This window comes from Sphaerodactylus townsendi, linkage group LG02 (genome assembly GCF_021028975.2).
Source record: "Sphaerodactylus townsendi isolate TG3544 linkage group LG02, MPM_Stown_v2.3, whole genome shotgun sequence".
In the NCBI taxonomy this organism is placed as follows: Eukaryota; Metazoa; Chordata; class Lepidosauria; order Squamata; family Sphaerodactylidae; genus Sphaerodactylus; species Sphaerodactylus townsendi.
The window spans coordinates 32,408,458-32,425,508 of record NC_059426.1 but is presented as its reverse complement, the minus strand read 5'-3'; the positions used below and the strand labels follow the sequence as shown (position 1 = coordinate 32,425,508).

Sequence of the window (17,051 nt, the reverse complement as noted above, 5' to 3'; positions counted from 1 at the left end):
GGTGCATGCGTGCCCCTAGCGCAGTTCCCCCTCGCTCCACCCCTTTCTGTGCCTCAACCTACTCTGTTCCCAGGGGTTCCCCAGTCCTCCAGAGCAACTTAGGTGGCCCAAGAGGACTGCAAGATAAAGGGAGAAGATGGAGAGGCCCGTTTTATGAGTCCAATTCAGCAACCCTGCTTAAGATCGCATCACTAGGATACCATGATGGAAGTTCGCCTCCAAAATTGTGGTTCATTTTGGCAGTGTAGAGTCTCAAAAATGATTACTCCATCATAAGATGTGGTAAATTATAGTTTTTTGCCGAGAATGGACCAAAGGGACAAAAAACATTTATTGCAATGAAACAAAGTTTTCATTCACACTTTGTAAGGAGAGACTGAAAACACTAAGGACCATAAAAATATTGGGCGGGGGGGGCGGGAAGCAGGAAGGAAGTTATGAATATAGCAAAAGATGTAATAAGAGATTGCCTGGATTTCAAAACCCTCTGCTCAAGTCTGACTATAAAATCAAAATAGCTTCTTTTCCCCGTGGTTATTCAATTCCCTCCTTTCCCTTCTCTCAGTATGCTTATTTCTTGCTGTGCTGCCTGAAATACAATAACTCAAATACACAAAAATGCTGAGTTTAATATTTAAAATCAGCTGCACAGCAGAGAGAACAGAAAATGGTACCCATGCAGTGCCCACGTGCTATTTGCATGCAATCCCTATTTATTCGGTTAATTAATTTAGAAAATGTGATTATCACCTCTCCAGATACCTACTCAAGAAGGCGAGCAAAAAAGAAATGAAGCTATGCGGGCAAATTAAAACAGTAAACAGTTCAGTGAAACAAACCCCGCAGCAGCAAAACCATCCACATGTCAAAAAACGGAATAAAACCAACAGCATAAAGCTGTGGTGGCGAACCTTTGGCACTCCAGATGTTATGGGCTACAATTCCCATCAGCCCCTTCCAGCATGGCCAATTGGCCATGCTGGAAGGGGCTGATGGGAATTGTAGTCCATAACATCTGGAGTGCCAAAGGTTCGCCACCACTGGCATAAAGAAACAAAATGGGAGTGCAGAACAAGCTATAAAATACATAGAGGTGGGAAACATAGGCCAACATCATAAAAATAAGACTGCTAAAAAACAGGATAAAATTTCAGTCAAAAGCCGAGATGACCAGGCATGTTTTGGACTGATGCAGAAGGAAAGGTGAGCCACAAGAGAAGGGCATTCTACACATAGAAAGCAGGGCTATGAAATAAGATCTTAATTGCTGGAATGGACAGTATGGATGGAAATAGTCTTTCAAGTACCCAGGCCCTAAGCCATTAGGACTTTCAAGGGAAGAATCATAATTTTAAATTGTGCCCAGAAACAATCACGGGACCAGTCCAAACCATTCAACACAGGTGATACAATCCCTGCATTCAGACCCTAATTGTCTGGCCATCATATGTGGAAACTATCAGCAGCTTGACTCCACATAAAGCATGCTTCAGTAATCTAGCTGCAGGTGCCTGAGGCCTGGCAAGCAGTTCAAATATGAGATTAGCACTCAGCTCCCCTGACTCTCCCTTCTGTCCTCTTCTGCAGTACGCTGTAATCAAGAAATCTGGGAAATGCAAAGTAGTAGCACCAACTCATAAGGCTGTAAGACAAAAGTTTCATAGAAGTAATTTTTGGTCTGGAGCCCAGAATTGCAACAGAAGGGGAATCTAACTGCAGCGTATTCACTATCTGGAATTCAACAACGAACTGATATGAAAAAGGCATCAACTAGGCTTAGAATACCTCTGATGTTTTCCATTTATTTTGATATGTTCTTTACAATGTGATGTGGCTCACAAATGAACAAAACCTATCCACATCCAATGAAATTGCAAGTAAAATGCACAAATCAATAGGCAATAACATAAGAAAAACTTCACTGCAGAAATCCAGGCCAAGAATTACGCCAGAAGTCAACCTCACAGTACGAATGAATTTATTTGTATGTAGCCATGGCCATTCCAAATACATCAACAGTTATTATCAAAAACATTATGACTATACATGATGAATTTAAAATATACAACATTGCCTGAAATATACAGAAATATTAAGTAAAATATTCAGCAATATACCAATAAAACAACCAATAATCAGCTCTAAAAGAGTGCTCCCTTAGCAACCATATTGGACCTTATTTTCGCTGCCAGGGCATATAAAGACATTCTACAAGAAATATACTCATCAGAGTCTGATAACAAAAATATTAGTGTAAACCAGAAACTATCTCAGTCAACCTCACTGATATACTTCTTCCTTGACTTTATAGATCTAAACAATTGCACAATTTCTTATCAACCGGCCAATATTCTTATTGCTATCAGTATCTGACAAAGAGAACTCTGACTGTTGAAAGCTTATACCCCCAAAATTCTGTTAGCCTTTAGGGTGTTGTTAGACTCAAATCAAGCTGTTTTGTTGTAGATCAACATGGCTATCCTCTGAAAGTCCAGAAATTAATTCACTATCAGGGACATATGAATCAGGCGTTAGAATAATAAAGGGGCTAGATAGGCCATCGAGTCCAACCCCCCTGCTCAGCGCTAAATTCATCCATTCCAAGATAGAGCATTCAAAGTAAATTCAACAATGAGCAATTTTACAGTTTAGATTTCATAGGCTTATCAAACCTGAAGTCAGGGGGATACCGGTGCATTTTTATCAAATAGTCCTCTCGTCCTTCCTGTTCTTGAACTTCTCAGTGTAGATCTCTACGTGTCATTGGTACTAGATGAAGGAAATGTTCTTCTATTACTTGGCTGCTCATTACACCCATGGCTTGCTGGAATAATGGCACCTTGTGTAAGTCCTACATGGATGTTATTTACTGTCCTGTCATGAGTTGGCCTCACAGCCAATAGGGGAAGGAAGAGAAATCTAGCCAGGAACAGGAAGAATGGGGGGAAGGGGGGAGAGAGGTGAGCAGTAGAAACAAATAGCAAGAAATGGAGTCTCCATGAGAAAGGTAACAGCTACCTGAGCAGTCTGTAAGCGTTTAACTTCCCCTGATTCAGTGTTAGGTAGATTGGTTATTGACAAAATATTAATCAACTGTTGACTGAACTAATAAGGAGTGTGATGGACTTAGCATATCAGGGTAACAATAGCCAATTACCTACCAAAAGGATCAAAGGTGCATGAGAAAAGCAGATCCAATTCACCAAAGTAGATAATGTAAACAGTCTCTATTATTGATCAGCACTGTTGATTCAGCCCTTTTCAAAAATGTATGTTCTTCTGCTTGTGGAACATTCCTAACATATTTAAAAAATGGAAGCAGGAGTAGTTCTAACATACAAGGGGGAACGTAGACACATTGCTCCCCTGTCTCCATTAGAAGATAGGTGTAGGAGATAAACATATTTTTAAAAATTACGTTATTTAAAGTCCACTGTTCTCAAAGTTCTTGGATTCTAGCTGTGAAATTTCCCATTTCACACATCAGGGAGAAAACCTGAACACAGTGGAAATTTGAGTCACTTCCATTACCTCTTTCCCTCTCTCTTTTTGTTCAAATATTAATTCATGGTCCGTGTCTTCAAAGTAAATATATGGTTTTAGTCTCCCAAGAACCAAGGGCAGGTTTCACTGCAGCATGAATTGCATTTGACCCTATAAACTGGAGGCTTTTGGTGTTAATTATTTGTGAGCCAAGTATTTCAGCTTGCGTTGGGATGATGAAACATTCCGTGCACAGCCTGAGGAAAACAAAATGAATAATAAGACATGGCACTGAGACCCTGTCTCATTTATTTCCAGAAACTGCACATTCAGGGAAAGGAAACCTGCCTTCTTTGTCAAAAGAGAGTTTATCCAATGGAGTGTCTGGTTGCCGACAAGCAGACCTTTCATAAATCATGCTTTCGGTGTCACCATTGTGGCAGTAAATTAAGGTAAGACGAAGTGAACAATTAAAGCTCTGACATGCAAATAGTAGCATAACTGGCATCCATTTTCATATGAGTGATGTGTCTGAAGAATTAGATCAAAACTCAGCAGACCTGGTTTTCTAGTTCAGTTCCGTCAGGGAACTGACCATTTGAACAGGTCACTTACGTTATGTTTGGTCTGGACGTCTTCCTCCAAAAAGGGGTGGGGAACTGCTTCTCTGTATTTTAAAACCATTTTTCTTTATGCAAGGGGTGGTATAAATCTTATAGCTAGAGTCCAAAAAGGGCAAGAATTATTGATTTTGTTCCTTGAAGATTTTTTTGCCTTGTATGATTTTTGCAGAATAAGTCTATTTGGGCACTAAATATGCCTAGTAATCTGTGGGAATAGTAGAAGTGCTTGTACCGTAAAGAAATGTGCTGTACGGGGCGGGGGGCGGAGTAGTCTTTACTGGGGTCACAGAGAGACCTTACAGTGCACATTGTGAGCTAAAAATTTTCTCCCTCCAGGTGACTGCCAAATTGTTCCTTGATTCAGATGTCAAGTGAAACCAATGGTTTAATAGAACTAACTACAGTTTGTATGTAATCATCTGAACAGGGACCACGTTATTACCTGTTAATTAATGTCAAACCAGGATCTGAAACTATGGGCACTTTCGCACATGCAGAATAACGCACTTTCAATCCACTTTCAAAGCACTTTGCAGCTGGATTTTACTGTGTGAAATAGCAAAATCCACTTGCAAACAATTGTGAAAGTGGATTGAAAGTGCATTATTCTGCATCTGCGAAAGTGCCCTATGACTTGAAGTTGGCCTGTTTAGTCTTGACTGTGTTGGTGTATGGCATATGAATACAGACATCCTAACTGAATACTGGCTTATTACTTGGTGCCAATTTTGCCCCAGTGCAGACCAGGATACTCTGCAGGACAAGGTGAAGAAAAAAGTTGAGACCATGGAATCAGCACTTGTCAAGGCAAACCTGAATGCGGGGGCAGAGCGAGGGGGAACTGCACCTGGGGCATACCGCCACGCCCCCATCATGTCCTTGGCCCAGCATGCATTGAGCCCCACCCTGCCCCCTTGGCGCTACACTACTGCCTGAATGTGAATTATTGTCTGCAAACTAAATCCTGGTTTCACAAACTAATAGTTAACTGGCTATTGTGGGTTTTCTGGGCTGTGTGACCATAGTCTGGTCGTTTTTGCTCCTAACATTTCACCCAGATCTATGGCTGGCATCTTCAGAGGCATGTCCCGGCAAGTTGTGTTTCTCTCCAAGGCACCAAACGCATCTTGCCATGACATACCTCTGAAGATGCCAGACAGAGATGCAGGTGAAATGCTAGGAGCAAAAACTACTAGAGCACAGCCCCAAAGCCCCAAAAACCCACAACAGCCAGTTGATTCCAGCCATAAAGCCCTTCAACAAATACATTAACCACAGTTAAACCATGGTTTTATCTGACTTTGGAACTGAGCTGAGAAGCAACCAATGTAAACAGTCAATCTGAAAAGATGTTTCATAGAAATATAACATCTTAGAGCGCACTTCTTTGTTGTCTATATTTAGCAACATCTTAACTGCATCTGAATCTTCATGTGGACTTATCAGTGAGACCAGCTCCCACATTCTACACTTCAGAAACGAAGTGTGAAAGGGGGAGGATATATGAGGTACCATATTTTAGGTCCGCCTTGCCTTTGGCAAGTTACTACAAGAGTAGTAGAAAATTAGCCAGCCCATACTTGCACGCAGACATACACACACATGCATATCCAGATTAAAATGAGCCTAACTTTGAAAGGACTGCACCCAGTAATGGTCTACTCTAGCTTCAACCTCTAAAATCTTCTTTTTGTTTATTTTAAATTGGTCAACCCCCCCCCCCTCCTAACCTTGCCTTGTTTCATATTGAAAAACTTCTATTTAGTCCTTAAAATGTGGCACACGGGCTGCATCTCCCCTCCAGGGCATTTATCCGATTAATACTAATTTATATTAATAATAAATTAATAATTAATTAGTATTAATAAAATTAGTTCCGCATTTGCATTTAGATGATTTATGGTACATGTGACCCAGCCAAGTTACAATTAGGCATAACAAATGAATCTGACAGTCCTCATCCAATCCATCTTGCAGGGGTCTGCAACCTGCAGCTCTCCAGATGTTCATGGACTACAATTCCCATCAGCCCCTGCCAGCATGGCCATGAACATCTGGAGAGCTGCAGGTTGCAGACCCCTGAATCTAATTTATGCCTTTTCTACCAGAAGAAGGCTGTAGATGTCTCCTGACCCTTTATGAAGTTATAAGCCAAGCCCTAAGAATGAGAATTATTTCTTCTGCTGGGTGCCACATTTTTTTTTCTTTTCTAAAGTGGTATGAGTTAAGACTATATTTGCTGTTATTTATAGCTACTTAAAATTGTCAACTAAAATAAAATATTCTTGGAGCATTTATGATAGATAGATGCCATAAAACATTTTCTCTTTGATTTGGCAGCTTGGGAAATTACGCTTCTCTCCACGGAAAAATATACTGTAAACCCCATTTTAAGCAACTTTTCAAATCTAAAGGAAATTACGATGAAGGTTTTGGACATAAGCAGCATAAAGAATTATGGATTTCCAAAATTCAGAAAAGTTCCATTGGTTCTGGTCGTGCTAAAGAACTGAATGTAACAGGGGCTAAACCAACTGATCAAATGTTGCATTCTAGCAGTCAGCAAGGCTCTTGTGAAACTTCGGATGGCAGTTTAAAACAGAATACAGAGAGGAGCAAATTAAACATTACCTGGCCTCCTTCCATGGAAGCACCAAGAAAATCATTTTCCATAGAGGAGGAAGTTAAAGTGAATAAACCAAAATGGCCACCAGAAGGTTCTGAACAAGGGGCCACTGGAACCCAAACAAACCCTCCTACAAGTGACAGAAATCAGCCTCCACTCTCAAATGGAAGTCATCTTTGGGAGAGCGAGGAGGAAAAGAAAGGCGGAGCCATTAAGTCGAAGGAGGAGGAACTTGTAAATAGCAGGGCGAAAGCGTGTGAAGCAGACCCCAAAGGAAAAAATAGTCCAAAAGAATCTGTGCGAAGGAAAAAGTGTGAAAATGAAACATCAGAGAAGAGGAAGAGTGGGAAGAATGTAAAAGAATGTGAGAATGTGGCTGAGCAGAGTTCTGAAAAGGAGAAAGATGGGAAACTTCACGAAGCCAACAATGCAGAGGTTTTACAGGTTACCAACAATGGATCTGTACTGCAGGGTAACACTAGAGTCAGCATCTTAAACAGCAACAACAACAATAGCAATAATGATTACTGTCAAGCACCTGTTCCCCATCAAAATATTTATTGGCTGGAAGAATATACCGGAGATATGCACTACCCGCTATCAGAATCAAATCTTGCAAAGAGCCCTACACTGGAATCATTAGAAAGACAAGCTGTAAGTTTGGAACTGCTCAGTATAACTGACTGTGAAGCGGGTTATTCCACTGAAGCTTTAAACCTTGGAGATGATGAGGGAAACATCAAAAGAAAAGGTACCACTACCTCCAATAGTCGTATTCGACATGATAATAAAGATACCAGCTGTCAAAATCCACGTGCTGGCAATGTCATGTTACAAGAGGTCGCTAATACAATATTTCCTTTGGCAAGTGAATTTGGAGGCCTTGGGGAAGCAATCAGACATGTGAAAAAGTTAAATACTATTTTACCTGATAATGCAGAGACTCTTTCTTTACCAAGCAATGACGGGATTGGTCTATTAGGCTCTGTACACACCGTTAAAACGAGTTCCGACCCACGTGTGAAAGATTGTGTGGATAAGGCTATTAATACCTGTCAAGAAGATGAAATAATGGAAATGTTGCAAAATGATGCAAGTGTAAGCTCAGATTTACTGAGCTGTAGAGCTGTTTCATCGTCTCTAGAAGATGAAGTCAAGGTGGAGCTGCCAGCGATTGGCGAGCAAATTAAATGAAACAGATGGTGGGATGAACACGACTAAATTCGGTCCCACCAGCCCATGCTCAATGTGTAATTTACATGAATTAATGTGGTTAAAATGTTTATAGTTTGCAGGATATGCCTTTTTAAGTCCAATTATCTGACAAGAATTTTTTAAGAGTTCAAATTCAAAAGTTACACACCATAATTTTAATTTATACTGAATTTGAAAGAAGTATTGTGGAAATTTTGTGTACCTTGAGTCTGAGGGTCATTTCACCTCTTCAGAAATCAAATAACTGGTATTTCTGTTTTTCTCTATGTTTATTAATGGATATGAAATTCATTTATGGACATATCCCTGGTTATTCAATGCTTAATATCTCATGGCTGAATGTGTGGGTTGAAAAGTAGTGTGTTTGGGTGATGTGATATTTTGTGGCGCTCAGCCTCTGATGGTCTCCTTCATACATGCAAATTATTATTTACTGTCGGAGCCATCAAGTGACAAGTGCACACGTATTGAATCAGCAGGCTACATTATGATTCTCTTACCAGTGCGCTGTTCAATGATGACGCTTTAACTGTTGAAAGACTAGGAAATTATGCACCTGGTGTGCTCTACAATGAAGACAAATATTTCTGAAGATATTTTTTCACCTATTGTTATTACTGTAAGTACATGAGCAATTGCTCCATGATATAATATGTACATTCGCTTTTTTTAGCATATATAAGTAGCATTTTTCCCCTCAGTTTTTTAAAGAGAGTTGGAGTTATTGGTTTGGAATAAACCATGAAATGCATCAGAATTCAACATTTTGCATATTAGGGTCTCTCTCTCTCTCTCTCTCTCTCTCTCTCTCTCTCTCTCTCTCTCTCTCTCTCTCTCTCTCTCGGTGATGTGTGATATTTCTTCCCTTTTTGATATCTAAAATAAACAAATGAACATTAGGCAGACTGATAACCAAAAATTAGAGGAACGATTTAGTAAACATGAAACATTATGCAGCCTGATCCAATTAATGTTTCCTCAGAAATAAGTATCACTGAGTTCATTGGGGCTTGTTCTGAGGTAAGCAAGCATAGGATTGCAACCTTGAAAAGTCATCCCTAAAAGCTCTATTCAGGAAGGGCCCATTGTATTCAATGGAGCTTTCTCTCAGGAAAGTATGTGTACCATATGTTTCACTGGCAGAGATTTTAAGCTAACAGTGCAATAAGGCTTCAGTGTTGGGTGAGATTGAATCCAAATTATGTAAAAATATACATGTGAAAGCCTGAAGTGAGGGCCAGGGTAGTATAGTGGTTAACATCAAACTAGGACTGGGAGAACCAAATTCAAATCCCCACTCAGCCATGAATCTCATTGGGGAAACTTGGGCCAGTCACTGTCTCAGGCTAACCTACCTCACAGGGTTGTGGTAATAATAAAATGGACAGGGAAAAGTAGTTATGTATTACCTACGTAGGAATGGTATAGTAGTAAAAAAAGAACTTGGTGATTGCCTACAGAAATGGTGAGATAATGGCTGATGCTAATCTGCTACATTGTTCCAAAGCAATCAAAAAGCAAACCAAGGTCTGGTTCCATTTTAGAATTCGCACTCTCTTAAGTCACATTGAGCACTTCATTGATGCCTAACTTTATGTACTGAATAGCGGTGATTTTTTTTTCTCCTAAGTTACAATTAGTTGAACTTGCATGAAAGCACTTCACTGAGCAGTTGACAATGCCTAATAAAAAAAAAGCACTTTACAAAATGTAGTTTCTGGATTTATTTTTAAAGTTTGATGCTCTTTGGAATGGTTGATAATAGCACATTATTATAATCACTTTAGCATAATGAATCTCTTCACAGCGAATGTAAAAAAAATAAAATAAAATCGGGGTCCTGGAAACATACAGGAGCTGGATGTTCATAATCCTTTCCTTCTGGAAGCAATGGCCTGTATTTGAAATAATAGACATGATGAGACAAGTATGGCCCAAACATGAAACCCTTAAGGAACTTAATGGCTAGGTAGATTCACACTTGAGCATCTATGAGGATACATCTGGTCAGAAAACCCCCAATAGCATTGTTCAGTAGTTTGGCTGAGAGAACATTATGCTATATTTCATAGCACTGGCTTTGAGGGTGGCTATTTGCAATGCCAGATACTTAGGGAAGAAGATGTGCGGTGCTCATCCATGGTCACCTTACACAAGGCTGAGGGGGGGCAGATTAGTCCTGATCCCTCATCCTTATTGGGGATCCTCATGGTGCAATAGCACAACATTCTCGGGGGGCCCTCACCATTTGCTCAAGAAATTTTGGCACCCTAAGGAAGATGTATCTCCTGTCCCTCAGGTTGTCAAGAGCAAGCCAAGTCCCTTGTCACCTCACTGTGCCATCTAAGCAGTCCAACCAGTGGTGGGATTCAGCAGGTTCGCACCCCTTCGGCAGAACCGGTTGTTAAAATGATGCTTGTAAACAATCAGTTGTTAAATTATTTGAATTCCCACCACCGGAACCAGTTGTTAAATTATTTGAAGTCAACCAATTCTTTTAACCCCTGACAGCAACTCTCCAAAGGGCAACAAGAAGAAGAGGCAGGAAAGAGCCATATCTCCGAACTCCTTCCCTGCACAAGTGTTCGGCTCCAAGATATTCATCCCCCTCACTTGTAAGGATGCAATCCTGAATGATCCCCATTACAAACCACTGACATTTTGCCTGGAAATTTTATCTTCTTCAGTATTTTTCTGTGTAGGGCCTTTCAGATGTCACTCATTTATATGTGTTTTAAGGGAGAGGATGTATCCTTCACCCACACACCCCGCCTCGTGTGAAATAAATGTGATATTACAACCCACATCTCCGTTATTGGACAGAAGTGTGACTTTGCAAGCGTAAACTCTATTGCGTATATGATTACAAGCCCATAGTGCTCGCTGAAAAGGCTTTCCATATTTTTTGTCACTGCGCAAAAGTCTAAAACTTTAAGCAATGCTTTAAATCTTCCCTGAAGGATATAAAAATGAGGCAGCTCATCCATACCAGAAATGGTACATGTGGATCACTTGCCTAAATCCCCATCAATTTCAGGGAAGAAAGGTAACGAAAGGAAAGGATTCTAAAATAAAGCAAAGCCCTCCAAATGCAATGCAGCTTTTAGCATATAAAAAGTTGAAGTCAGTGAGATTAGGGAGATGGCATTCATATTGTGCTGACCTTGAAGGTAGCTGGCTAGCAGAGAAAGAAAAGGCTTTGCAAAGCTTGGGGTGACGCAAAGACAAATACATGTTCTTTGGTATAGCAGCAATATGCTAAAATGAAATATAAGGAGCTATGGAAGAAAAATAGTCCTGAAGGAGCTGTAAAACATAGGCAAAGAACCAGAGGGGTATCTAGGGAAAATGTAGCCCAATGCAAAATCTGAGTTTTCCTCTCCACCCCGCCTCCATATGGGCAGCTGCCCTCCCCCACCACAACCAAACATTTTTTTGTATCAGGTCATCTCAAAGAGGAGGGGTGGGGAGTGATTTTCTCTCTCCCCCGCCCCCGTGGGACATTTGACTCCATATGTCCCCTTGGGGGGTACGCCCCTGCAAAGTACACATCCGGGAATATGATTTCAGATTTGTGCATCAGGAATTGCACTGTGGATTGGAGCAGAACAAGACATGCTCACCAGCCTTCTCTCCTTTTATCAATCCAGAAGGCCTTACTTGATGTGAAAGGGATCAGGCCTGGGTGATGAAACACTAATAAAACTGTGGTGTTCACTGCTGTGAGGCCACATTCAAGCCTCTGGTGTACCTGTGTTGGGATACCAGCAAGGTCATTTGCACTCAGCAACAGCAGCCACACAGTGAACCACATCCTAAAAGCTTTCTGGACTTCATTCCCAGGGAGAATGAAGTGCCAAACTCTAGCAGGCCCCAGCTCGCCTTTTCAGTGATGACAGAGGGCAGAGATCCACAGCTGGTGAACATACAAAGCAGCTTGCACTAGGATTACAAGCTTTCTGGACTGGATATGACATTTGGGGATTGGGCATCATATTCTGAGGCTTAGAGGAGAAGTTAAATCTTTAGGAGAGAGCCTGAAGCATCTATTTATTTATATTTTGGTACACTTGCTACAAAGCATCAATTTATTTATATTTGGGTATGCATACAGGTGCACAGACATGGGTCCCACCAGCTTTTCCACCTGACGTCTTCTAATTAACTTCCACACTGTGCCTATCTGCCTTTTGTCCAAGTGGCTCCCACAACAGACCCTCCCTCCTTTGCCACTGAAAAAGCTGCTGTTCCTATGCAGGCAGATATGAGGACTAGAGGCAGGAAGCCCTTTGTCCAGGGCCTCAGTAGAAGAAGGGGCCATCTCAAACCCAGAGTCAGGTTTGGTTCCAAGGTCAGGGTAACAGGAGTCCAGAAAACAGCAAGAACACCCAGCCAGTCCACAGAGCGGGTGTGACAAATTGCTCCCACAATGGGCCCATCTCAGTGACTGCTTAAATAGGCCCTTATGTTGTTAGAATAGTACAGCAAGCATTTGCAAAGAAGAAGGAGGAGGAGGAGGAGTTTGGATTTATATCCCCCCTTTCTCTCCTGCAGGAGACTCAAAGGGGCTCACAATCTCCTTGCCCTTCCCCCCTCACAACAAACACCCTGTGAGGTGGGTGGGGCTGAGAGAGCTCAGAAGAACTGTGATTAGCCCAAGGTCACCCAGCTGGCGTGTGTGGGAGTGCACAGGCTAATCTGAATTCCCCAGGTAAGCCTCCACAGGTCAGGCAGCAGAGCGGAGAATCAAACCCGGTTCCTCCAGATTAGATACACGAGCTCTTAACCTTCTACGGCATCCCAAACCTGGTGCAATGCATCAGCCTCATTAGTGCTGTGTCAGTTAGTGATCTGCTTGGGCTTGTAATCTGGCTCCGCCTTGTATTTCCAATTGGAGCCTTCTCTACCTCTGCTCCAGTGGACCCCCTGGAAGACAGCAGACATGGTGAGGCATTCCTGCCTGTTGCTGCTCCTTTGGTCTCACACTGCCTTCTGCCTCTATTTCCTCTTCATCTGAGGAAGTCTTCGCTGGCTGACCCATGGCAGCTGGCAGGATACAGCCCTCCAGCAAGAAAGGAGAATCAGGTCAGAGCTGCTGACTGCAGACTTAGGCCTCTACAGGAGATTGGCGGGAGATTCAGTACAGGTGTAAGAAAGTATGTCATTCCATGCCATACCATGAATGCATGAAATTTCCCGCCCCAATGTGTGGTGGGGGCCAGTGGTTTAAAACAGATTGGACACAGGTTAGCCAGATCTTGGAAGCTAACTGGGTTGGCCCTGGAGTATTTGGATGAGGAGACCAAGACACAGAGGCAGGCAATGGTAAAACAGCACTGCATTTCTCCAGCACTGAAAACTCTATGGGGTCATAAGTCAGCTGTGACTTGAAGGCATTAATGTAATGGAGGCTGGGTGGCCATGGAACCTCTGAGTTTCTACGAGAAGAATGCTGCTCTACTTTGCTGTGTGGGAGAATTATAGCATCCCAGAGTTTGAAGGAGGCTTACAATAGAATACCCTGCTCAGTGCATGAGGTCAAAAGTAACATTCCAACAGGTGACAGTTGGACCTCTGATTGACAGCTTCCACATTTGAGGTAAACTGGTTTTGTTGTCAAGCTGCTCTTATCATTAGCAAGTTTCTTTTAATGTTCACCTGAAATACAATTTCCTGTAGATCCAGTCTTTTCCCTCTAGAGAATAAAAGAAGTAGCTTTTGTCCTACTCTGTGTCTAGAGTCTAGACCTTCATGAATTGGAAGAGAGGCCCAATGAACTCCCTTGATCTCTTTTCCAAGTTAAATGTACCAAGTTTCTTCTCATAGAAGTTCTTTTCCTGGCATCATTTCCTTTTCTCATAGAAGTTGTTTTCCTGGCATCAATCTGGTCACCATCAATGCTGGACTTGATGGACCTTTGGCTGCATTCAGATATTATGTCAAGCCAGTACCAGGTTTGCTTCTCCTTTGCGTCTCTCCCCTTCTCGCACAGGGTGCAGTGGTGGAGTCCCAATTCTAAATCAATTTTTTTTAACCCATTATTTGTGATGTTTCATTCTTCACTCAAGCAGAGTTAGCTTTCTCCTCACACCACAGGATTCTACACCAGGGTTAATTCAAGGTAAGAATCCTGATATATGGGGGTGGAGGTGGGGACAAACTCTGGTTAGGCCTCAAGCCTGCAGTAAAGTACTATAGAGCTAATTTTAAACTTGAGTCCTTTTGATATGCATTGCATAACAGGGGAGGGGGTTAATGCAGTGTTTGTGAGCACAACAAGCCAGGTTTGTGCACATTTTGGTTCAATGATATCTTGGTGGGGCACCTATTTGGAACCTGAACTCTAATTTGAGCTCTAACCTCTCTGATCTAATCTGAGAGCCGGCATAGTGTCGTGGTTAACAGCAGTGGACTCTGATCTGGAGGACTGGGTTTGATCTCCCACATGAGCAGTGGACTTGATCTGGTGAACCAGGTTTGTTCCCCATTCCTACGCATGAAATCTTGGGCCAGTCACAGTTCGTTCAGGACTCTCTCAGCCCCACCTATCTCACAAGGTGTCTATTGTGGGGAGAGGAAGGGATGGAATTTATAAGCAGCTTTGAGACTCCTTACAGTTGAGAAAAGCAGGGTATAAATCCAAACTCGCCTTCTTTAAACCCAGAGTGGCTTTCGTTATCTCTTAAATTCTGTCTCAGTTAATTGCTGCTTCCAGTGAGGAACCTGCAAAAATATTATTAGTTCGATCAAAGTTCTTGATTTCATTGGTATTTCTGTAAAGTCTTGCCCACCCAAAATGTATTTCACATTTTGCTTGAGGCAAAGTATCATTCGCAACCCTACCTCCACATCTTACAAAATATCTGCAAAGACGTACACTGCCTGCCACAAGCGGTTTGCAAAAACTGGCATTTCTTGCTTTTTATCTGTAGCTCTAAAACTGTTCCTTTGGAATCCTGGTGCTGCCCAACATTCGATAAACTCTGCTGAGACGGAGCAGGAGGGAAAGTGCTGCTTTGTGCCCTTGGTACAGGACTGTGACTAAAAGCCACATTAAACCTTTCAACATTTGCTCTGACTCATAAGACAGTGTCTCTCTTAAGTGGAAAAGTCAATCTGGTAGAAAAGAGATAAAAATCTAAAACTCTTTTGCAAAAATGCCATCCTGGGACAGTTTCATTTTCGGCTTTGTCAGACCCATATTTAACTCAGAATGAGCCTCTGCCATAAAGCTATAGCCTGCAATAACGAAGCAAAACAGCCCTCCGAATGGAAACAGTTTACTTTTGCTAGCTGCCATTCGAAGGGCAAATCACCTCTTTCTTAGAGAGTCCACGGCCATTTGTTAAATATTTTAAATCTGATGAGGCCAAAGACACATCATTACATCAAGAGTAACTTGTACGTGTTTCCTAACACAGATTCCTGCCTGCTACTGCACCCATAAAAACTGGCAAATGAATTATTTCTGGGTTAGATTGAGGAAGGGGATCTATGAGAGGCAGCATGGTGTAGTAGTGAAGAGCAGGTGGGCTCTGATCTGGAGAACCAGGTTTGATTCCCCACTCCTCCAAATGCGCAGCAGAGTCTTTTCTGGTAAAGCAGATTTGTTTCTGCACTCTTAGGGCCTTTCCCCACTTACCTTAAGCCCCGCGCTACTCTCCTCAAGTAGCGCGGGGTCCCCTGGCACTCCCCACGACAGGGCCGGCAACAGCACAGCCACCCCGACGCTGCCGCTGTCGCACCCCCTCAGCGCGCAGCAGCCCTGGTGCTGGAGAAAACAGCGTCTTTTGATGACCCCGTGCAGAGCGCGGAGTCGTGGGGACGCCCGGGCACACACCAGGGATAGCAGCGTGCGGCATAGGGGGGATCCTGGTGAGTGGGAAAACGCCCTTACATTCCTGCTGCCTAGTCACATTTCTTCAGAACTCTCTCAGCCCCACCTCCTGTTGTGGTGCCTGTTGTGAGGAGAGGAAAAGGAGTTTGTAGGCACCTTTGAGTCTCCTTACAGGAGAGAAAGGGGGTTTAAATCCAAACTCCTCCTCCTCCTTCTCCTCTTCTTCATACACATCCTTAAAGTAGAGGTCAGCAACTATAATGAACCTGTTGTCACTTCTGGAATTTTGGGACTGCGTGCCACAACAAAATGGCTGCTGTGAGGGCTGAGTTTGATCACTAAACCTTAGGATGATCAATGCCAACCATTCTCATTCCTGAAAAATAGCCCAGAGGAACTTAGATTCAATCTTCACCAACAGGGTTAGACTAGAGGTTGGAAGTCCAGAATAAATGCCATACAGTAGCTGCGCCATGATTTTAGATGGGTACAGTTTTAAGGCTGCTGGTACATAATAACCACCTTTCAAATGAAAGAATTTTAATACAGAGTAAACTGTTCATTCAGCACATTCGATCACCATATTACAGTGCTCTAAGTTTGACCCTGAAACCTGTACCATCATTCCCAACTATGTACATTTGTTAACTTGCTCAGTCTTATTCCCTTTCACCATCCAACTTTGCTTTTTTGAGCACTACTAAAGGTCATCAGTTTTGTTTTAATAAAGTTGATTTTGAGGTGTTCCTTTTCACAGAAAACTGTAAAACTGTTTAGTGCTCTTCAGAGCCCAAGTAGAGTTCTGGGTAAGAGCACAACATCATCTGCATATAATAAGATTAGTAGATGATGTATAGCAAGCTTTGGATGGTTGCACTGAACAGCCCTCCTATATCATTGACATAGAAATTAAATAAGGTAGTGGCTAATAGACACCCCTGCCTGACTTCCTTAAAGATTTTTATTTGATCAGTGAGGAGTCCTTGTAGGTTGCATCTCACTGTCAAAGAGGATTGGTCAGGAAAATAAAGCTTTTAAAGTCTTTCTGGAGTGCTGTGTGGTTTCCGGGCTGTATGGCCGTGTTCTAGCAGCATTCTCGCCTGACGTTTCGCCTGCATCTGTGGCTGGCATCTTCAGAGGATCGTCAGGAGACAATGCTGCTAGAACACGGCCATACAGCCCGGAAACCACACAGCATTCCAGTGATTCCGGTCGTGAAAGCCTTCGACAATACACTTCAGTCTTTCCTTATTCAGAAGGAGTCCAA

General features: G+C 42.3%; 1 protein-coding gene across 1 annotated transcript in view; it reads left to right on the top strand.

The window, feature by feature from the left end:
- The window catches only part of XIRP2 (xin actin binding repeat containing 2), a 164,464-nt gene extending 157,884 nt beyond the window's left edge, over positions 1-6,580 (top strand). The window contains exons 10-11 of the mRNA XM_048484477.1: positions 3,802-3,935; positions 6,447-6,580. Of these exons, the coding sequence (XP_048340434.1) occupies positions 3,802-3,896 (95 nt within the window). The 3' untranslated portion in view covers positions 3,897-3,935; positions 6,447-6,580. The remainder of the gene's footprint in view (positions 1-3,801; positions 3,936-6,446) is intronic.
- The last annotated feature ends 10,471 nt before the right edge of the window (positions 6,581-17,051 follow it).